The 24,029-nt window shown below is 40.0% G+C and overlaps 1 protein-coding gene and 1 long non-coding RNA gene across 3 annotated transcripts; one reads left to right on the plus strand and one right to left on the minus strand.

Annotated features, from left to right (window-relative positions):
• Nucleotides 1–4,672: 4,672 nt before the first annotated feature.
• Nucleotides 4,673–23,994, minus strand: LOC122216326. The gene is made up of 3 exons (XR_006200830.1): nucleotides 23,902–23,994; nucleotides 8,374–8,543; nucleotides 4,673–4,712 (listed from the first exon to the last, which is right to left on the minus strand). It is a non-coding gene; the product is annotated as an uncharacterized LOC122216326 (long non-coding RNA).
• IL1A (interleukin 1 alpha) lies at nucleotides 5,709–14,608 on the plus strand. 2 transcript variants are annotated; one of them, XM_042933021.1, is made up of 7 exons: nucleotides 5,709–5,835; nucleotides 6,454–6,508; nucleotides 7,468–7,516; nucleotides 8,273–8,495; nucleotides 10,288–10,461; nucleotides 11,604–11,725; nucleotides 14,196–14,608. In XM_042933021.1, the coding sequence occupies exons 2-7, from the start codon at nucleotides 6,462–6,464 to the stop codon at nucleotides 14,391–14,393; spliced, it is 813 nt and encodes a 270-aa protein (XP_042788955.1). In that variant the 5' UTR covers nucleotides 5,709–5,835; nucleotides 6,454–6,461; the 3' UTR covers nucleotides 14,394–14,608. The 2 variants fall into 2 exon arrangements, with proteins under 2 accessions (XP_042788955.1, XP_042788956.1); XM_042933022.1 differs by lacking the exon at nucleotides 10,288–10,461.
• Nucleotides 23,995–24,029: the final 35 nt, after the last annotated feature.

Consider the following 24,029-nt stretch of genomic DNA (forward strand, 5'->3'; position numbering starts at 1 on the left):
CAGAAGCACTCACTGGCCCTTGATTGCATAAGCCTAGAAGTAAAACACATCACGTAGCACTTCCTGCTCACAGTGCTTTGGCCAAAAAAATCACGTGTCCCTAATCCAACTGCAAGGGAGACTAGGAAATGACGACATATATTTACCAAGTAATCCCACAAATGGATTTTTGGTAAGTAGAGCCTACCACATACATGTTCCCCAGATTTTAGCAAAGCAAGTACTGAAATGCTCAGAGTATCCCATTTGTATAAAAACAAGTGTATATATGCCTTGAAAAAAGAAAGAATGAAAGAAAATACATCAAAATAGTAATAGTGAATACCTCTGCTTATTTAATTATTTATGGGTTTTATTTTCTTTTTATATTCTGTATATTTCCCTAGCAATATTTAATAATCATGTTTTAGAATCCAAAACAAGTAATCCAAGTTTGTTTTTTTTAATTGTGAAACAAGTTCAGACCAGAAACAATTATGACTCCATGAGGAAAAAGACTCAAAAGAAAAGGGAATTTCTTTACAGTGCCCTTCTGATTAGACAATCACAATTAGCCAGCAAGAAGAAAAAAGTGAGACGGGCATGGACTTGACACAGGAAGCACTCTGATGAACTCTGATTTTAAAGTGCACCTGTGAAGGGGCACCTGGGTGGCTCAGTCGGTTAAGCGGCCGACTTCGGCTCAGGTCATGATCTCGCGGTCCGTGAGTTCGAGCCCCGCATCGGGCTCTGTGCTGACAGCTCAGAGCCTGGAGCCTGTTTCGGAGTCTGTGTCTCCCTCTCTCTGACCCTCCCCCATTCATGCTCTGTCTCTCCCCGTCTCAAAAATAAAACGTTAAAAAATAATAATAACTAAATAAAGTGCATCTGTGAAAGACCAAAAGAAGGGCACAGTGCCAACGGAGAAGGCAAAGAGGGGGCACAGCCCTATGGGCCACCATCCCAAGAGAAAAGAGAAAGGGACTTTAGAAACAACAACAACAACAACAAAGCACATAAATTAGGGAACAAAACAGCTAAGGCAAAGAGAGGGAATCACAGCCTAATGGGGATTTGGCAGCTCAACATGAAGCTGTCCCTTCCTGCTACAGGTTTGTGCCAACTTGAATTCCTCTATTACAGCCACAACCATCCTCTGCTCCCTGAGTTGCCAGAGCACTTGTCCAAAGTTTACCCAAAGTTGAATGGGTAAAGACCTTAGTGAGCTCTACACAGGACCCTGATTGTCTAGCTCTTACCGCCCTTCCCATCCTCATCTTGCCACTTCCACTGCCCCTGCCTCTCTGAGCTCCAGCCTCAAAGCTCTACTTTCACTTATTTGACCCCACAACCTTTGCTCAGCCTAGAATTTTCCCTCCTCCCTCCCCACTGAACTGCCCACTCCCAGTCTAAGACTAGCTTCTTTGTTCATGGCCTTACTAAACTTATCTCAGCTTATCTGCTTATTTAGGGGATTATTGTTGAATGCTTTCACTGGTTGTGTTCACTTGAATGAGGTTTCATTCTTTTTAGCTCCTTTTTTTACTTTTAGGTGAGAAGTCATGGGAGACCTTGTTTCTTCAGCTTTCCCCTCTTTACTGAGAAGCCAGTGTCACTAGGTAGTCTGGCATTTTGAACTAGAAATTACGAAATGGAGTTTTCATCTTCATTCCCACACTCACACAAACTCTCCATGTGACCTTGCAGCCCTGACACTTCCTCTCTCTCAGCCTGTTTCCACTTTTATAACGTAAGAGTTTAACCTAGATAGTGTCTCCGGTGCATCCCTCAATATATCTTTCTAGGTCCTTCAATAGACTAACAAGACAAGGCAGAAAAACTTAGAAATTAAAAAGAGCAAAGAAAAGGAAGATGTCACACTAAAAAAAAAGAGACAGCCCATAGTTGCTTGAGTCAAGGCTCTGAATCTCATTTCTGCAATTTGGTAACCTCAAAATCTTACACAGATTGGTTGGTTAATCTCCCTGGACTTTGACTTCCTCTTCTGTAAAATGTGATAAGAATACCTACCTCACAGGTTTGATGAGAGGATTAAATGAGATACTGTATTATAATACCAGAAGGCTATGTTATATGTTAGGTCCTTTCCTCCTGCTTACTGTCATGGAATTTAAAAGCAGGTTATAATTAAATAGGCCATGAGTTAAGACAAAAGGCTCAATTGCTTCTGTACATAATGGTTTATGCATACTTTATTCCTCTGAAGAGGCTTTCTACAACCTAAAAACAAATCACTGCATCCCCTGAAAATTCACAGGGAAGAGTCATGCTTATTTTTTCATTCAAGCAATTCTGTCAGATGCAACTACCTGCAATGATTTTAAAGTTGGTCCCAAAGATGTTTATAGATGTTTCTTATCTTCATGGTACAATGGCAAGAACATGGCTAAAGTCCATATCCAGACTCCACCACTGACCATGTGCTCAACTATGTTGATCACTTTCACCGTTTTCCTATATGTCACAGAACCAAATACGTCTCATTGGAGGAGAAGGGGAGAGGGCCAGGAGATATTTCAAACCATTTCTTTTTTCATCTTTTTTTTCTTTGAAACGAAAAAATCTTAGAATCAATAAATTACAGGGTGTTTGAGGCTGGAAAGACCTTTAAAGATGATCTTTTTCAGCCCCATTGCTTGGTGTTTGGTGGAAGTAAGAGGGATGAGCACCTAAATGCCGTGGAAAGAGAAGACTGGACTTGGAACAGAAAAGTGAGTTAGAGTGCTGGCTCTGCCTGTTTTGTGACTGTAGGTTGGCCACTCAACCTTTTCAGGGCCCTCAACTGTGAAAAGGGACAGTAATCACTACATCTGTGGGTAAAGTGTGGGGCCAATGAGACAATGCAAGTGAGAGCTCTTTGTGAAGTATAAAACAGTTTTCAAATGAAAAGCACCACCATGACTCTTTGGACTCACAGACTCCAGGCTTCTAAAGCGTATCCACTCACCTGCCAAAAGATATCATCTCATCTTGCATACTTAATTTTGTGAATCCTGGAAGAAAAATGCTGATCTAACAAAGACTCTGGCACAGAATAAGTACAGAATAAATTTCTTTTTTCTGAATGATGTAAGTGAAAATGACTAAAGAAGAGTTTTTGAAGCCTCCTCAGGGTCAAGAGATGGGTACTTAAAGCCCCAAGGTCCCCGTCACAGGACAGCCCCCCTAAACTCCCAGGCTCCCATAGAGCTCTACCTAGCAGGTTTCTCTCCCTAGGAGGATGATCTGGTGGTCAGACTTACTTACAAGTCAGTCTTGGTACACGCAAACAGAAAAGTAAGTTCCCCCCAAAAAGTGAGGACTTCTTACTCTCTAAACCTCACCCACTTTGTTCTTCCTTTAAAAGCCAGTTTCCGGGGCGCCTGGGTGGCTCGGTCGGTTACGCGTCCGACTTCGGCTCAGGTCATGATCTTGTGGTCCATGAGTTTGAGCCCCGCGTCGGGCTCTGTGCGGACAATTCAGAGCCTGGAGCCTGTTTCAGATTCTGTGTCTCCCTCTCTCTCTGCCCCTCCCCTGTTCATGCTCTGTCTCTCTCTGTCTCAAAAATAAATAAACGTTAAAAGAAAAAAAAAATTTTTTTTAAATAAATAAATAAAAGCCAGTTTCCAAAAAAGGTCACAGGAAGGAAAAAGTTAAGTGAAACCTCAATCTGAATTGGCTGTCTAGAAACTGGGCCATTCTCATTGTCTACAACAGAGGAGGGGCATAGGACAGGATGGGCGTTACCACTAATGGTAGAACCAAGGATGTTTTCCTGGATTACCAAACAAGTGCTATACGTTACTCCCAGAAACTAAATATCTGCAGGGTTTCAAGCGAGGTCTTCACCTGAAAATGTCCGCCCTGTTGAAGTTTTCAAGCCAATATTTTCATAAGAACTATATTTCCTTCAGTGAACGAAAGCGTTACAATGATGACTATACAGCTTCCCAAATGACAGAGCCATCATTAACATTGTTACTATTTTTGTTTAGTTGCATCTCCATAGCAGTCCACACTCACAGTGTGCTTTGCAATTGTTTCTTAGTAATAGTCCTCACAAGATCTCCAGGAGGCAGAGGGAATAACCAGGACTGTGTTGCCTGAAGGAGAACCACAGATGTAGAGAATTGGCTACCGTCACCATTCAAAGAAGGATCCATCCTGAGACACCCAAGATCTGCCCCAGTCTGGTCCTAAATTTACATTGCCTACATCCAGGACACATCAGTTCTGTGGCTCTTGTTTATAGCTATTGTGACACCGGGTCTATGACCAAGAGGATCTGGACAGGCAATAGAATCAGAATCAGAGATTTTGCACTTAGGATAGACCTTAATGATCATGTAAACCAACTCCATTACTTACCATGAAACGAGACCAGAGAAAACATTTTATCCAACTCACACAAGCCACCTTCCTCCCAGTTCTGAGCTGTTTTGCCTTTTCATGCCACGTTACTTGGCAGTGCCTCGTCTTTCTCTCTTTACCTTTTGCTCCCCTTCTCTACCCTCTTTTTCCATCCATTTTCTTTATTTAAAACTTACATGGCTTGGGGCGCCTGGGTGGCTCAGTCTGTTGAGCGTCCGACTTCAGCTCAGGTCATGATCTTGTGGTCTGTGGGTTCGAGCCCAGCGTTGGCCTTTGTGCTGACAGCTCAGAGCCTGGAGCCTGCTTCGGATTCTGTGTCTTCCTCTCTCTCTGACCCTCCCCTGTTCGTGCTCTGTCTCTCTCTGTCTCAAAAATAAATAAACGTTTAAAAAACAAAACAAAACAAAATAAAACAAAACTTACATGGCTTAAGCTCCAACCAGGATACCTTCAACATTTATCTGCCAAGAATGTGGTGTTCTATCACCTGAACCGGGCCAGTCTCAGGATACCCAAAAAGTCTTTGATAATAACAGCCAGGCAACACTGATGTAGTGTCGTAGCTGAGTCCCCTCCCCTTCCCTCAACCTCCATTCTCAAATCCAGCCACCAGCTTTTGGCCGGGGCCTTGCCCATATTTCCTGAGTCACACTCCTTAGGTTAATTCTAGAAAAGATCAAACTTCTCTTTGGGCCCTGATGGAGGGGCACTTTGCTATAACATGGCCAGTGCAGAGAGTTCTCTCCTAAAGCTGTCACTTTGGTAGGAAATGGGTTAACGGTATTCAGAGGAGTAAGAAGATTAAGACTTCTGTGGGTATCATTTTTCTCTCCCCTACCCTGCCCCAACCAGGAGGCTGTCTCCTGACACTGAGAATGATTTATGCCTATTCAACCAAACCTCCCTCTCCAGAAGAGACAGATCATCTTCTCTCAGAGCCAACCCTCATCTGCCAGAGGCTGCCAAGCATTCCATCAATTCATACTCAGCCCTGAGGTACAAAAAAACAAATTTAGCTAAAACACAAGCCACAGCTCCCAAGCTCCTTTCCAACTCCAGCCATCTAGAAGTCTGATTTTAGGAGTTCTCCCCTCCTCCCCACCGTACGTTTTTACATTTCCTGCCCTTCTTCCCTTTTTCTAAGACCGCATGCTTACAACTGTTCAGAACAAAGCAATAAATAAATGAAACTTATTAGTTTCATTGAATTAGTTCAATAAATGAAACTTCTCTAACTTAAACCAAGTTAGAAACTCCCGGAATCTCTACAGCAACACTACTACCAGGTACGCAGTGTGTCAGTATTTTGGCCAGTTTCCCGTTAAAGGAACATAAAAAACATACAAAACAATTCTTCCCTGTAAATTCCCGGGTGACGCACACAGACCACGCCTACTTCAAGAAGACAAAAGGCCAAGAAGCCTGACAAGGGCCAAGTCTCCAGGCAGAGAGGGAGTCATTTCATTGGCGCTTGAATCAGCAAAGGTATTGTCCTTATCACATCTTTGACTTTTAAAATATATTTTGCTTTTCTTCTTGGCTGTTGTCTCTCAAACCGCCTTCTCTGAAGATTAAGCCTCTTCCTTCCTTTCTTCCTTGGTTTGGTGTGTGAGTTAGAATCACAGTCAGATTTCAGAGAAGAATTCTTCCTGTTGATGGGGAACTGAGGGAATTGGCTTCATATGAGGGCACTGGTGAGAACAGCTGAGCCTTCCTTTGGAGGGAATCTGGACTACCAAACTATTAGGAGAAAACTGGAAATTTCCAACTCTCTCTCTTGCATCTATGCAAGGCAAATACCTCATTCTTGTGGGGGGTTTTTCTTTAATTTATCCAAGTTTTCATTGAATGCCTACTGTGTACAGTGTATTGGGTTGGGCACATAAAACTACCAAGTTTCTAAAAGAAGTTAATAATCCAGTAGAGGAGGCAGATACATTTGCAAATAACTCAAGGGAGTGAAAAGAAGAATGGGGAAAATGCTGACTGTGGGCTAAGTCATTCATTAGGTTTCTCAAGAAGCACAAAGCACAGGTGGCTCCCTTTTCTGGCATTTGGTTCAGTGGCTGCTAGGCTGACGGCCACTGGTATTCTCTGTTGCAGAAGTCAAGATGGCCAAAGTTCCTGACCTCTTTGAAGACCTGAAGAACTGTTACAGGTAGGAAATCAATTCTATCTCTTATGATTTAATGAAGGGATCCAGGTACATGAGAATCCACCTCAGAGTTAACAGTAAGTAGCATGGAGCCCGACTGGCAAAAGTATAGAGATGTGTCCTACTGCTGAAGTCAGGGCAGGTTCAGTGAAGATCCAGAAACAGTAGGTACCCCACATGTTAAACTAAGATGGCACTAACAGGGAGGCCACCTTTTCAGAAAAACTATTTTTACAGTCTGCTGTGTCTTAGTGAATTTCAACATCTACTTAGACACAGCCTCAGTCAAGTTCACATGCTCTGATACAGTATTGGGTTTTCATGGACTGCCAGAGAGAAAAACCATTCTCAGGAAAACTTCTGGATCTCAATCTGGAACAGGCAATGGCTAAACAGCAATTTTAGCATGTGAATGCACATACACAGTCTAACCTCATTCAGACATAAGAGTAGGGTAAGTGAATAAAATTTAAAGAATACTTTAAACAAACATGGTATTCCCATTACCTGTTAATATACACTAACACAAACTAGGCTATCAAAATGTTGCTATACTAGTTCCCAAGTATAAACTATTAAATTTATTTTAGTGAACACATGAAAGCAATGTGTAACACATGACCTATTTGGCTAAAATTAAAATAAGGTGCCTCGAAAGCATTTCTTTTTTGAGGAGGTTAACATTTTTCCCTGAAATTCAACTAGAACTCTTCAATTTGTTAGCCAAGGCCCATTTTTATAGACAAAGTTCAAGGCCTGTCCCGATGATTCCTAATTCCAAATTAGTGAGTCACAAATTACTGTATACATGTACGTAAATGTATAGAAGTCCTTAATTTTCTTAGATGACAGTAATGACCAGGTGTCTGTTACCCAAAGCTAATGTGGTCATTAAAATACATTGCCTGGTGACTGCAGTGATGTAAAACACAGAATTACATTCTCATTATCTTGTTTGGCAGTGAAAATGAAGAATACAATTCTGAAGTTGACCATCTCACTCTGAATCAGGTAAGAAAATGATGTAATTCTTATGGGATTGCTATTCTTTTTTTTTAAGTTTATTTATTTTTGTTTTGTGTGTGTGTGTGAGAGAGACAGAGAGAGAGAGAGCAGGGGAGGAGCAGAGAGAGAGAGAAACCATCCCAGAAAATAAAAATAGATCATACTAAGAGTTAACCACTGCCACCACTATGGTATGTTCCTTAAAGTCTCTTCTAGGTACATACACACATAAGAACAATTATTAGGATTATATCATATATAATTTTATATTCAGCTTTTTTCACTAGCAATACATCAAGGGCATTCCAGAGTACCGTGAACTATGAGATCACGACCTGAGTCAAAACCAAGAGCTGGAGGCTTAACCAGCTGAGCCACCCAGATGGCTCACAGGATTGCCATTCTTATGCAGTATTTTTTCTACCAGAACAAAACAGCAATAACTTGAATCCTCGATGTTTTGGTTTCACCCTTACTAGAGGTTCAGAGACCTGCAACTCTCCCTCCTAAGTGAGATCAACTGCCTCTCTACACTGACAGTTGATGGCACTGTCCATTCTCAACAGACTTTCCTAGGGAAAGGTGGGAGGGAGGTAGAAAAAGAGGAGAGTTTGGGGAGGGAGGGAAGAAGAGAGGGAAGCGGGGAGAAGACTGATGAAATAGAGACCCTTCCACCAAGTCTACTGAATACAACTTCTACTGAAAGGGATCTCATCCTATGACCATATGCAGCCCCTCAGTTTCCATGTTCCTTCCTCATAGAAATCCTTCTATGATGCAAGCTATGACCCACTTCATGAGGACTGTACAGATAAATTTATGTCTCCGAGTACTTCTGAAACCTCCAAGACATCCCAGCTTACCCTCAAGGAGAGTGTAGTGATGGTGGTAGCCAATGGGAAGATTCTGAAGAAGAGGCGGTTGAGTTTAAATCAATTCCTCACTGCTGATGACCTGGAAGCCATTGCAAACGAAGTAGAAGAAGGTAAGAAGTCAAGTGCAAATAATATCTTTGTTTTCCATTTTTAAGAACCTGGAGACAACAGAGCACAGGAGAAAATAAAACCTAGAATCAGTAACAAGAGGGCAACCAGGCATTAGTCTGGTAACTACAAGGAAGGAGAAGATACTTTCATCCTTCTCCAGTAGGGAGGGAGCAGCAGTGGTCTGAGTCTATAGAATACTTCCTCATGGGCTTATAGATAAAGGTCATGTAGCTTTTATCCTTATGGCAGAAAGCTGTCATATACTGTTAGTAGGTGACTATTTACAAGCTACATTCCTCCAGATAATAACTCTGTCCCCATTGGGCAAGTCACTTAACCTTTCTGTGCTTCAGTTTCCTCTACTGTAAAATGGAGATGATCAGAGTCCCTACTTGTTAAAATTAAATGAGTCAATACTTGCAAGCTGCTGGACTAGAATAATGCCTGGCATGGAAATACCCACTAAATGTTAGGTATTGCCATTACCCCTACTCCTATTCCTCCTACTTACTACTACCTTTGTTAATACTACCAATACTGCTAATTGATTAATGGCTGCATTATCTCTACACTTTATGACAATCTTACATTCTCGTTTGACAGATGAGGAAACTAAGCTCAGTTAGGTAAGTCACACAGTGTGTAAGCGGGAGAGCTTTAAACCAAATTCAGTTCTGATTATAACACTTAGGACTATTCTCCCACGCGTCTACTATACAAACCTCTACATGAAACATAAGCCCAATATTTTTCAGATAATAGCTTTTTAAGATAACAGGTAAACCCTACTACACATTCAGCCAGAAAACTGGAAGATACAAGAAAATGTAAAACAGAAAATAAAAATAGTTCATGCTAAGAGTTTACCACTGCCACCACTATGGTATGTTCCTTAAAGTCTCTCCTAGGTACATACACACATATGAACAATTATTAGGATTATATCATATACAATTTTATATTCAGCTTTTTTCACTTAGCAATATATCAAGGGCATTCTAGAGTACCAATTTTTCAACATTATAAGTAATATAACAATGAACATCCATATCAATAAATCGTCATTTTTTTTTTACTTTTTTTTAAAAAGTTTACTTATTTATTTGGAGAGAGAGAGCAGGGGAGGGGCAGAGAGAGGGAGAAAGAGAGAATCCCAAGCAGGCTCTGTGCTGTCAGCACAGAACCCGACATGGGGCTCAAACTCATGAACCATGAAATAATAACCTGAGCTGAAAACAGCTGGATGCTTAACTGACTAAGCCACCCAGAAGCCCCAGTAAATCTTCGTTTTTATCACTATTTATTTCCTTGGAATAGATTACTAGATGTAAACTTACTCAGAGCCATGAGGATTTGTGAAGCTACTGATATATCCACTATTCAGAAAGGGGGGTAGACATTTAGACCTGCATGTCCAGTGACATAGAATTCTTAACATATTCATTTTTTCTCAGAGTATATTCATTTGAAAAATATAGATGGTGAATGTTAGCAGTCTTCCTGGTTTCTTAGAAACCTCCAAACAACCAAAATGAAAATACTTCACAAATGATCTCTTTTTAAAAAAAATACTGCCTAAGGAGTTGAAGTTTAAAAAGAAATAAGTAATCACAAAGATAATCCTAGAACCAACTCCGCTGACTGGGTGGCTTCACTTCTCTCTGTTTCTTCATCTGGGTTGGAATATTCTTAATGTCTCTTCCATAGCTACTTTTGATGCTTGTATTAGAGTAGAAATATCATCTGTGTTTGTACAAAGACATCAATCTGAGCTTGTGATAATGGTTTTAGAAATCATGAAGCCCAGATCAGTAGCACCCAACTTCTATAGCAGTGAAAAATACAACTATCAGAAGATCATCAAATCCCAATTCATCCTGAATGACAACCTCAGTCAAAGTGTAATTCGAAAAGCAGGGGGAAAATACCTCGCAGCCGCTGCATTACAGAATCTGGATGATGCAGGTAAGTGGGCACTGAGTAGTAAGCTTTCTGATGTAGTATCTCTTAGATAGTCTTCTCCTCAGTTTTAAAGATGAGGAAACTGACTCCCAGAAATATGAAATGACTTACCCAAAGTTACCCAGAAGCCAATGAGGGGCAATCACTCTCCATTAGAAAGCCTGCTGATCAAACTGAGAAATAAGCACCAACTAAAAAGAGTCATCATCTCTGATAACATAACTGTGAAGCGAAACATCCAATAAGCTGAGAATATTTTGGGGAGGATGAAACTTAGTGTCCAAGAAACTTAGCCACACAAATCCAATTTCCATGTTGTACATATTTTAGCTTCAGGACATGTCATCGGCATACAAAATTATTTTCAGAGCTCCACACGGGCTACTTGGCAATAAACAAACGGGGCTCCTTCTAATTGGACATACTTCAGAAAACATACTTTCCACTCAGACATTTACAAATTATTTTGTGTTCTATTTTCCTACTTAATATTATCTCAGGTAATCTTCCCACATATTGAAATAGTATATATATTTGCCATTTTAATGGCACTGGAATATTCAATCATGTTGCTATGCTGGTCCCTTAGGTTTGCTCCAAGTAATTCTATTGCAAAGATTATTGTATATATAATTTTTCCCTAGGAGGTTATTTCTTTGGAGCATATCCCAAAAAAGGAACTCTTAGGTTCCTAGGGGTGAATAATTATCCAACTCTTATTAAGCACTGTTCTCTGAGGAAAACAACTACTTTTCACTAGCACTAGTAACATGATCGTATCAGCTTCCTCAAACCCCTCATGGTTTGAGGGGTTTAATGAACTCATGGGCTCACAAGTTGAAGGGTCTTGTCCCACTAATGTAATTACAAGAGATTCAACAAATAGCCCCCAAGCATTCATTCAACATAGAAAATTCTGAAGACATCAACCAAGTATTTACCTGTCCAGTAAAAGCGGCAGACATTGTGAAGGATACAAAGATCTATGGAATTTCATTCTAGTGTTTACATCATAGTTGGGGACCTAACTACACACACACACACACACACACACACACACACACACACACACACAATTTACATAACATGGGATTTTATTCAAGTACAATGGATTTACTTTCTTTTTTGGCTTTTTTCTTTGCCAGTGAAATTTGACATGGGGGCTTATACATCAAAAGAAGATTCTAAACTTCCTGTGACTCTCAGAATCTCAAAAACTCGACTGTTTGTGAGTGCTCAAAATGAAGATGAGCCTGTATTGCTAAAGGTCAGTCGTCCTCAGTCTCCAATTGACCTCCATTTACATCCCATATGTTTGTGACTGATTCCAATAGACAGACACCCCTAGCACGGTGGCACAGTCCTCTTCTCTTCCTACCACAGTTTCCACCTGTCCACCTGCCCCTACCTGCTACTTCTCACCTATCCCCAGAGGCGCTTCTATGCAGGATCTATGAGAAGGTAAAAATGGCAAGAGTGAATAAAAGGGAAATTACCTTCTTCCTTCTTTTTCCTTACCCTACCTGATCCTAGTCACTTCCCATCCCAGGGCATCCATTTATTCTATCCATCTTGAACTCTACCATCTGAGCTATATGATGGTAGGCCTTAGGACAATGGGGCCTGCTTCTAAGAAACTCAAAAAAGCCAACTAGGAGCAGACAGTATGAATCACCTGCCATTGGGCACAAGCAAAAATCTGGGAGCCAAGACTGAAACCCTGGCCTTTGACTCTATTGCCTCTCTCTCTTCATGGGTGCCAGCATTATCCCTCATCCCAGCCCCATCTCCACTACCACCTTTCCCTCAAGCATACAGACACACACACACCCACGATAGCCTTTAGATGTTTTCTCCACTGATAAGAGGTGACTCTTATTTAGTAAATGTATAATGCAAACCCCCAACTCCAACCAGGATTTTTGTGGGTGCATGTATTTCTCCACGTGGGTTAAGTGAGGTAAAAATGATATCTACAGATGAGGGCAGTATCTTCCTTCATGAATTCATTCAACAGGCATCATTTATTGAGAGCCTTCTATTTTTCAAACATAGTGCCAACAGCTACGTAGACCGTGGTGAGCCAAAATCCCTAGCCTTATAGAAGTTGTTCTTCTGGGGGACACAGACAGTAGACAAGCCAAAAAAACCAGCAAAAAGTAAAAGATGCTGTAAAGCAAATGAAAAGGGTGCTGAGATAGAGAAAAATGGGAGAGTACTCTTTACATAGGGAGGCAAGAGCAGAGCTCCCTGTGAGATCTGATAGGAGCATGCCTTGCAAGGGGGCAGGTAAACATGGGCATTCTAAACAGAGGGATCTGAGTGCATCTGGGCTCTATACCTTCAAGAGTTTAAAGGCCACCTTCAGAGACCAGAAGGAACATTGTAGAACTGAGGCACTGTGAGAAGGAGGAAAGATAAGCGGAGGCTAGTGTTTGTGGAGCCTTGCATTTGGGTTTCATTTGAGGTACAATGAAAAGTCATTAAAAGGTTTCAAATAGGGAAGTGTCCCGACCTCACTTATATTTTCTAAACTAGAGAATAGATCACCAAGAAGGCAATGAAGAAAGCACAAAGCTCAAATAGGAGGTAATAATAACAATCATGGAACTGGGGGTGGTGAGGCAGATAAAAAGAAGTAGACAGAAACGGTTATGTTTCAGAGATAGAAGCAACAGGAGGTAGGAGAGAAAATACATTTACTTAGATGGGGAAAAAGTAGGAGAGGAATGAGTTTGGGAAATAAATTCCTTGTTGGCATTGAAAACTCCAAGGAAACCTCAAAAGGATAATCGGTTGCTTTATTTTTTTTTTAATGTTTTATTTATTTTTGAGACAGAGAGAGACAAAGCATGAACGGGGGAGGGGCAGATAGAGAGGGAGACACAGAACCGGAAGCAGGCTCCAGTCTCCGAGCCATCAGCCCAGAACCCAACGCGGGGCTCGAACTCAAGGTCGGTGAGATCCTGACCTGAGCTGAAGTCGGACGCTTAACTGACTGAGCCACCCAGGTGCCCCAATATAATCGGCTGCTTTAGATTAAAAAGAGCACAGAAGAAGCATATCAAGTTGAAATTTGAATTTTACTTTTCCATGAAAGTATTATTAGATTCTATTCATACTCGCAAGAATAGTACAGTCTAAAGAGATCGCAATTGTCATGGAGTTAGTTGCTGTTACACTTGGAAATGTGTGTGTGTGTGTGTGTGTGTGTGTGTGTGTGTGTGTGTGTGTTTTGGGTTTTTTAAACTTTTAATTGTTAGCTTAAATATGGAGATAAACACCTCTAATAATAAATTATTTTTCCAAAGATATGATCAGCACACTTAGAGGTCAAAATGTTTAGAGGTCTCAGAATTGCTAGTGCTCAGATTTTATGCAAAATGCCTTATGCTTATGTTGAAGGCAGGACAAGAACAATGTTCTACCCTACCTTCCAGGATACAGTAAGACACGACTGTCATTGGCAATCCTCATGAATAATTTGGATTTCTCTCCAGTTACTTAAGGAAGTTAGCTATTAAGTGTGTATATGGTGTAGACTGGCCATACATCTAACAGGCATGTAATAGATGCTTGCTGAATGAACAAATGAGTGAAGAACCTATATCATCACATTACAGAGTCACAGTCCTAAAGTGCTATATTTCTTACAAAGGCCAAATGTCAAGGGATTGCACTTCAGTTCTTTGTCTAGAATCTTGTTTTCTAACATATCTCTGTTCTCCTAATTACAGGAGATGCCTGAGACACCCAAAACCATCAGAGATGAGACCAACCTTCTCTTCTTCTGGGAACGTCATGGCAGTAAGAACTACTTCAAATCAGTTGCCCATCCAAAGTTGTTCATTGCCACACGGGAAGAAAAACTGGTGCACATGGCAAGAGGGCTACCCTCTGTCACTGACTTTCAGATACTGGAAACCCAGTCTTGACTCTGGAGTCTACTTACTTGTGAAGTGTTTACAGTCCATATGTACTATGTACATGGAGGAGTCAAATCTTTTACTCTTAGTCACTTGATGAGCATGTGCTGAGCCTTTGTAATTCTAAATGAATGTTTACTCTCTTTGTAAGAGAGTGAGCAAGCTCTAATGGAACCAACATCAACATATAATGTTGTTTGTTATTTAAAGAATACCCTATACTTGAAATACAAATCAAAACCACCATGAGATACCACCTGACACCTGTCAGAATGGCTAACATGAACAACTCAGGCAACTACAGATGTTGGCAAGGATGCGGGGAAACAGGATCTCTTTTGCATTGTTGGTGGGAATGCAATCTGGTGCAGCCACTCTGGAAACAGTATGGAGGGTCCTCAAAAAACTAAAAATAGAACTACCCTACGACCCAGCAACTGCACTACTAGGCATTTATCCAAGGGATACAGGTGTGCTGTTTCAAAGGGACACATGCATCCCCATGTTTATAGCAGCACTATCGACAATAGCCAACGTATGGAAAGAGCCCAAATGTCCATCGATGGATGAATGGATAAAGAAAATGTGGTGTATATATATACAATGGAGTATTATTTGGCAATCAAAAAAAAATGAAACCTTGCCATTTGCAACTACGTGGATGGAACTGGAGGGTATTATGCTAAGTGAAATTAGTCAGTCAGAGAAGGACAAACATTTTTGCCTTCACTCATATGAGGACTTTAAGAGACAAAACAGATGAATATAAGGGAAGGGAAACAAAAAGAATATAAAAACAGGGAGGGGGACAAAACAGAAGAGACTCATAAATATGGAGAACAAACAGAGGGTTACTGGAGGGGTTGTGGGAAGGGGGATGGGCTAAATGGGTAAGGGGCACTAAGGAATCTACTCCTGAAATCATTGTTGCACTATATGCTAACTAATTTGGATGTAAATTAAAAAAAAAAAAAAAAAGAACACCCTATACTTTGCAAACCACCAATCAATTTAATTATTCTTCTTCATAACAATCTTGGGAGAACTAGGGCTACTTGATATGGCTACCAAAAAGACTCTACCCATATTACATATGGGTTAAGTAAGTGAGGCATAAGAAATACCCACACAGCAGTTGGAATGAGAAGCCATTTGCCCAGGATTTCATTCCAACTGCTTGCCTTTAAATTGCTGATGGACCCTTAATCAAATACTATAAGTTTCTGGGACTTAGTTTGGTTATCTTCAAAATGGAGGGGGTGATACTTATACCTTTCCTGCCTCAACAGTATTTTATGCCAATCAATGAGATCAGTTTAGTAAAATGCTTTTTGAATGAAAATTTTGAGCCTCAAGAAGTCAAGTGTAAAGTATTTATTATTTATGTACATATATATTTATGAATATATTTTTAAGATAATTATAACATGTTATTTTATTTATGGCAATTATTTGTATTCTTGGAGTATGACTGATCATCCTTAACAACAGTAAAGAATGTTTTTCAGGCTAAATAGTTTTATTTATTCACACTAAGGCACTTTGGTCTAAGTCTTGCTTTTTGTAGTACCTGGAAGCTCTATAATTATGATAATAAATTTATATTAATATCTTGTGCTGATCATTGACAATCTTTCAATCCTCTACTTTTAAACTTGCTTAGCATGCTTGTGTCATTCAATTTCACCTGCTATCAAGTCCTACTAGCTAAAGAGGGATAAACTTAACTTTGGTGACCGCGAGACAACTGTTAATCTAAACTTTCTTTTCCGGAATGTAAGCAATGTTCCTTCAACAAGGTTCTACAAGTTGTGATCAAACTATAGTGTTAAATTTCTATCAAAAATAAGGACTGATCCATTTATTATAAATCATAATTGAATAAAACTAAGTCTGACACAATTATTTACTGTCTTAATCATTATTTTAATGCATGGTAATTAGGAACAAATGATAAAACTTCACATAAATAACCCTAATTAGTGTTACTTTATAAAACCAAACCAAGTTTTATGGTTTTTCTCTCCCCTTTGTTAGCTTGCCACTATGCACAAATGGTACTTAGAATGATAATATTCCCAGGGCGCATGGGTGGCTCAGACTAGCACAGCCTGTAAGTGGGATCTTGTCCTTCCTATTTTAGATATCATGGTTTTGTTAGAAATTGACATTAGCTGTTGGAAAGCAAGTGACATTGTTGATTCAGTGTTTGTAGGCAATTCATACCTATAGGTCCTCAACCTAAATTCAAAACTTTAAATGTATCCCTGTTAAAATTATTCTTGTTAATTTAGCTTGTTCTTTCTAGATTGTTCCAGATTCTAATTTTTTTAATATACTGGCTCTTCCTCTTAGCTTTGTGACATTTGTAACAGACATTTGTGACATTTGGTGAGATTTTTGTTTATAGTATATTGCGGAGTATAAAGAATAGGTTATGAACATTTTCACAGTGTGATCCTATTTTCATTTAAAATACATACAATCTGTATTTAAATAATTATGGAAAGGTATACATCAATTTATATACACCGCATTATATAAAATGTTTCCTTTATCCATTGATGGACATTTCGGTTGTTTCCATATCCTGGCTATTGTAAATAATGCTGCAATAAATATGAAAGTGCAGATTATCTCTTTGATATCTTGTTTCATTTCCTTTAGCTTTTTACCTAGAAATGGAAATCCTGGATCACATGGTAGTTTTATTTTTAGTTTTTTGAGGAACCTCTATAGGGGTTTCTATAGCAGCTGAAGCAATTTATATTCCCAACAGCATGGCACAAGAGTTCCCTTTTCTCCATATCCTTGCCAACCTCTTGCTTTCTCTTGTCTTTTTTTTTTAATGTTTATTTTTCACTATCTGAGAGGGGAGGATGCAAGCAGGGGGGGGGGCAGAGGGAGAGGGAGGGGTAGAGAGAGAGGGAGAGAGAGAATCCCAAGCAGGCTGAGTGCTGTCAGCACAGAGCTTGATCTTACAGAACTGTGAGACCATGACCTGAGCCAAAATCAACAGATGCCTAACGAACGAGCCACCCAGATGCCCCTCTCTTGTCTTTTTGATGACAGCCATGCTAACAGCTGTGAGGTTGATGTCTCTTTGTGGTTTTGATTTGCATTTCCCTGATGATTGGTGATGTTGAGCATCTTTTCACGTTCTGTTCACCATATGTATATCTTCTTTGGAAAAGTGTCTATTCAGTTGCTCTGCCCATTTAATTGGAATGTTTGGTTTTTTGCTATTGAGTTGTATGTGCTCTCTATATATTTTAAATATCAACCCTTTATCAGGTAGATGGTTCACAAATATTTCCTCCCATTCTGTCAGCTGCCTTTTCATTTTATTGATGGTTTCTTTAGCTGTGCAGTTTTAGTTTGATGTAGTCTCACTTGTTTATTTTTGCTTTTGCTGCCTCTGCTTTAGTGCCATATCCAAAAAGTTATTTCCAACACTGATGCCAAAGAACTTACTTCCTGTTTTCCTGTTTTCTTTTAGGAGTGTTACAGTTACAGGTCTTAAATTTAAGTATTTAATTCATTTTGAGTTGATTTTCATTTATGGCATAGGATAGGGGTCTAGTTTCCCAACACCAGGTATTAAAAAGACTGTCCTTTCCCCATTGTATATTCTTGGCTCCTTTCTCAAAAAGTAATTGGCCATATATGTATGGGTTTATTTCTGGGTTCTCAATTTTTTTGTATTGGTCTATATGTTTTTATACCACTACCATACTGTTTTGATTACTATAGCTTTGTATTGTAGTCTGAAATGAAAATGTGAAACTTTACAATATTAATTCTTCCAATCTATGAATATGGGATATCTTTCTACTTATTTGTGTCTTCTTCAATTTCTTTTATCAATGTCTTACAGTTTTCAGTGTACAGATCTTTCACCGCCTTCATTAAATTTATTCCTATTTTACTCTTTTTAAAAGAAAAAAAGCAGGGGATTATTGGGGTGCCTGGGTGGCTCATTCAGTTGAGCATCCAACTTTGGCTCAGTTCATGATCTCATGGTTCATGGGTTCAAGCCCCGCATCAGGCTCTGTGCTTACAGCTCAGAGCCTGGATCCTGCTTCGGGTTCTGTGTCTCCTTCTCTCTCTGCCCCTCCCCTGCTCATGCTCTGTTTCTCTCTGTCTCTTGAAAAATGAATAAACATTAAAAAAAATTTTTTTAAGGGTTCATTTATTCTTTTTGAGAGAGGAAGAGATATCAGAGTAAGGGCAAAGAGAGAGGGAGACAGACAATCCCAAGCAGGCTCTGCACTGTCAGCACAGAGCCCAACACAAGGCTCACACTCACAAATTGTGATAACATGATCTGACCCAAAATCAAAAGTTGGACACTTAACCAACTGAGTCACCCAGGTACCCCATTGATGCTATTGTAAATGGAACTGTTTTCTTAATTTATCTTTCTGATAGTTCATTGTTAGTATATAGAAATGCAAATGATTTATGTATATTGGTTTTTATGCTGTAAATTTACTGAATTCATCTATTGTTTCTAACAGTTTTCTTGGTAGAGTCTTTAGAGTTTTCTATATATAATATCATGTCATCTGCAAATAGAGACCATTTTATTTCTTCCTTTGTGACATGGATGCCTTTTATTTATGCTTCATTGTTCTGGCTAGGGCTTCTGATACTATGTTGAATAAAAATGAGAGTGGGCATCCTTGTCTTGTTCCTGATCTTAGAGGGAACGCTTTCAGCTTTTCACCACTGAGTATGATGTTATACTTGTATGATTTGGGCTTGTCATTTATTATGTTGAGATACACTTCTATACCCAGTTTGTTGAGATTTTTTAGCATGAATGGATATTGAAGTTTGTCAAATGCTTTTTCTGCATCTATCGAGATGATCATATGAGTTTTATACTTCTTTTTGTTACTGTGGTATATCACATTAGTTTATTTGAAGATGTTGAACCATCCTTGCATCCCTGGAATAAATCCTACTTGATCATGGCTTATGATCCTTTTAATGTACTGTTGAAATCAGTTTGCTAATATTTTGTTGAGGATTTTTGCATCTATGTTCATCAGGGATATTGGCCTATAATTTTATTTTCTTCTAGTGCCCTTGTCTGGTTTTGATATCAGGGGAATGCTGGCCTCATAAAATGAGTTTGGAAGTGTTCCATCCTCTTGTATCTTCCAGAAGAGCCTGAGAAGGATTGGTATTAATTCTTCTTTAAATGTTTGGTAGAATTCACCAGTGAAGCCATCTAGTCTTAGACTTTTCTCTTTTTTTTTTGGTGTTGGGCAGGGGGGAGGCGGATTTAATAATTGATTTAATCTCCTCACTAGGAATTGATCTGTTCAGAATTTCTATTTCTTCATGATTCAGTCTTGATATATTGTCTATTTTCTAGGAATCTATCCATTTCTCTTAGTTGCTCAATTTATTGGCATGTAATTGTTCTTTTGTATTTCTGCCGTATCAGTTGTAATGTCTCCTCTTCACTTCTTAATAATTTTTTTTTTTTGAGAGAAAGAGAACGTGCAAAGGGGGCAGGGGGTGGACAGAGGGAGAGAGAGAGAATCATAAGCAGGCTCCATGCCCAGCACAGACCCTGACAGGGGGCTCAATCTCACAATGATAAGATCATGACCTGAGCCAAAATCAAGAGTCAGACGCTTAACTGATTGAGCCACCAAGGAGCCCCTCCTCTTCACTTACATTTTCATTTATTTGAGTCCTCTCCCTCTCTCTCTCTCTCTCTCTCTCTCTCTCTCTCTCTCTTTCAGTAAGCCTAGCTAATAGTTTTTCTATTTCATTTATCTCAGTATGTATGATTTAAAAACATGAACTATACATAAAATGTATTTTGGTATATGCAAATTATGCCTTAATAAAAAGGCTAGTTTTATTTTTCATTTACAAAAGGAAAAAGTATCCCTATTCCATTTCTTCTTTTGTGCAAGCAAAGTATCTTATTTTTGGTACCCTCTCTCAACCCTGGCCTTGACATGTTCACTTATTTGAAATTGTTCTATAAGGTTATTTATCTTTCTTGTGGATAAATTTCTTGCCTCCCTCCCCGTTCCCCCAGCTACTTCTACATAGTATGGTTACTATACTGAAAGTCTTTCCTTTTTAAGTAATCTCTACCCCCAACATGGGGCTCAAACTCATTACCCCAAGATCAAGGGTCACATGCCCTACCAACTGAACCAGCCAGGCACCCCTGTATTGAAAGTCTTTAAAGGGAGAAAGCTCTATTCATTCAATAGATAATTATTTAGTTCCTATTTGGTGCCAGGCACAATAGCTATAATGGTCTGCTCTCATAAAACTTACACACTAGCAGGGAGAAAGATAAACAAATAATCAAGCTAATTACCAAGGGAAACTCAGGAAAACTTCCTTGAAAAAGGTATGTCTTGCCTGAGACTAAAGGATGATAAAGAGTTAACTAAAAGATAATAAAAAGACAAATGACCCAACTGAAAAATGCACAAAGATCTAAACAGACATTTCTCCAAAGAAGATCTACAAAAGGTCAATAAGCACATGAAAAGATGTTCAACATCAATAAGCCATCAGGGAAATACAAATAAAAACCACAATAAGATGCCACTTCACATCCACTAGGATGGTTACAATCAAACAGATGGACAATAACTAGTTAGTTAGGATGTGAAGAAACTGGAACCCTTATACACTGCTTGTGGGAATGTAAAATGGTGCAGCTGCTTTTGGAAAACAAGTCTGGCAGTCCCTCAAATGGTTAAACATAGAGTTACCATATGACCTAGTAATTGCACTGCTAAGGCATATACCCAAGAGTATTGAAAATATATGTCCACAATATAAACATGGATGTTCATAGCAGCATTACTCTTTTTTTTTAATGTTTACTTATTTTTGAAAGAGAGAGAGAGAGCAGGGGAGAGGCAGAGACAAGAGGACCCAAAGCAGGCTCTTCGCTCACAGCAGATTCCAATGTGGAACTCGAACCCATGAGCCACAAGATCAAGACCTGAGCCCGAGTCGGACACTTAACGGACTGAGCCACCCAGGTGCCCCGCAGCAGCATTATTCTTAATAGCCGAAAAGTGGTATATTATTCATACAGTGGAATGTTATCCAGTCATAAAAAAGAATGAAGTACTGACACATGCTACAACATGGATGAACCTTTAAAATATTACACTAAGTGAAAGAAGCCTATCATAGACCAGATACTGTATAATTCCATGCATATGAAATGTCCAGAACAGGCAAATCTATAGAGATAAGAAGTAGACTAGCATTTTCCAGGGACTAGGAAGAGGGAAGAATGATGGGGAGTGACTGCTAATTGTTATGGGGCTTCTTTAGGGGGGGATGAAAATGTTCTAAAATTGAATTGTATACTCTAAGTGGATGAATCATATGGTATGTGAATATCCCAACAAAGCTGTTATGGTAACAGTAATAAGAAGAAACCAGGGGAAAATGGGAGGAAGAGTTCAGCTCCCAGACAGGAAAATATGGAAAGGAAACGAAGGGGAAAAAAGCAGTGTGACCAAACTACAGTGAGCAAGGAGAGAGCAGTATGAATTGAAACTGAAGAAGTAGACAAAGGCCAGGCCCTTCGGGAGCTTGTAGGACTTTAGTGTGAGAGCAATGAGAAGCCATTAAAGCCACAAGGAGAACTACAGTGGATATGTTGCCTGATAAGTTGAAAATTGTTAAACCTATTTAGCTTTCTTTCCACACTTTGTGTTCCACTGAATATTCCCTCAACTATCCAAAGAATGTAGAAAAGGGTGCAGAACTGGCCTATGTTGCTCCAAAGAACTAGGACCGATGAGCAAGAGGCTTACTTGAGCTCATTTTATAATTATATTTTTTTAATATTTCTTTATTTTGAGAGAGAGAGAGAGCACACAAGCAGGGGAGCGGCAGAGAGAGGGAGAGAGAGAATCCCAAGCAGGCTCTGCCCTCTCAGCACAGAGCCTGACACAGGGCTCAAACTCACAAACCATGAGATCAGGACCTGAGCCCAAATCAAGAGTCGGACGCTTAACCAACTGAGCCACTCAGGCGCCCCCTGAGCCCATTTTAAAGAAAGTTTCATAATAATCAGGGCTTTCCAATAACATAAGGTGGCTCCCTGACACCAGCAGGGTTCCTGCAAAGATGCAATACCTACATGGGATCTGTAGGATACTCTAGCACTGAGTAGAGATCAGTCAAGATAACAGGAGCCCCTTTCTTACTCATTAACCACAAACGCTCCTGCCCAGCTGCTAGAGTTAACCATTAGGTGGACTCATGGTCCTAGACAAAGAGTCCAGAATTTTCACTAAAATAATTGATAGGTGTCCTATTTTAAGCATATTTGTATACAGGTAATATAAATGTCAAAATGCATAAATCCAGGAACCCCAGTATGGCTCCCTGCTAAACTCCCCATTTCGGGTCAAAGAACTGCTGCAATCGCTTCATGCCCAGCTGAGTACCCAACCGGTGAAGCAAACATGGCAAACAGGGGCCCAGACATAGCTGTCTCTCTTTACCCATAGCTGGCCCAGAACATTTCACCAGTATCCAGGAAAGAGGAACCCTGACATGCAGAATGTCAGAAACATTCCCAGATTGCTTCATGAAACCAGGGAATAGTCAAAACAGGGGGCAGGCTTTGAAGGAAAATGTTTTAGGGCTGAAATAAGAAGAATGAGGTATGTCTAATGACTCAGGAAGACTGGGCCTGCCCCCCTCATCCCTTTCTCGGTTAGGCATATACCCAGCTGATAAGGTCAAATAAAAAATATATAATAAAAAGCAGCCACCTTGAAAGCAGTATGGCGCTTCCCCCAAAGTTAAAAATAGAATTACCATACAATCCAACAATATTGCTTCTAGATATATCTACCCCCAGAGAACTGAAAGCAGAAATTTCCACAGGCAGCTGCACCCCCATGTTCACAGCAGCGATATTCACAACAGCTAAGGGGTGGAAGCAACCCACAGATGAATGGATAAACGAAACTTGGTACACGCAACGCATACAATGGAATATTATCCAGCCTTAGAAAGGAAAGAATTTGGGGAGGAATTCTTGCCACATGCTACAACATGGATGAACCTTGAGGATTTAATGCTAAGTGAAATAAGCCACAGAAACACAAGTACCAGACGATTCCACTTAAATGGGGTTCCTAGAGTAACCAGAATCACACAGACAGTGAAATGGTACTTGCCAGGGCCTGAGGGGAGGAGGCAAGGGGGAGTTCCCATCTCATGGGTATTGTGCTTCTATTTGGGAGGATGACCAACTTCAGGACGTGGACGGTGGTGAGGGTTGTACAACATTGTGAATGTACTTAATGCCATCGGACTGTACACTTAAAAAGGGTTAAAATGGTAACTTCTGTGACGGATATTTTACCAGTTAAAAACAGCAGCCACCCTGCAGTACTAAGAACTTAGGGCTTTTAGATGCATGAGAACTTTCACACGTAGAGCTAATATACTGGTGTGGACCCCCGAATTCATCAGATTTGGGGTTTACCTTGTTTTTTCAGAGCTCCTGTGAACCTTAGGGTCTGAGAGGAGTAGGGCGGTCCTGTCTACGCGGGCCAAGCAGGTTTCCGTGACTGACTCCACAACCGCCCCTCCCACCGCTCCTCCGAAAGGACC

Source organism: Panthera leo, chromosome A3, assembly GCF_018350215.1.
Source record: "Panthera leo isolate Ple1 chromosome A3, P.leo_Ple1_pat1.1, whole genome shotgun sequence".
Lineage (NCBI taxonomy): Eukaryota > Metazoa > Chordata > Mammalia > Carnivora > Felidae > Panthera > Panthera leo.

Excerpts from the sequence above, each read along its gene's own strand:
- IL1A (XM_042933021.1), top strand. The coding sequence starts at position 6,462 with ATGGCCAAAGTTCCTGACCTCTTTGAAGACCTGAAGAACTGTTACAG. Across the intron at positions 6,509-7,467 it reads GACCTGAAGAACTGTTACAG|TGAAAATGAAGAATACAATT; the intron begins GTAGGAAATCAA and ends CTTGTTTGGCAG. Across the intron at positions 8,496-10,287 it reads TGCAAACGAAGTAGAAGAAG|AAATCATGAAGCCCAGATCA; the intron begins GTAAGAAGTCAA and ends TAATGGTTTTAG.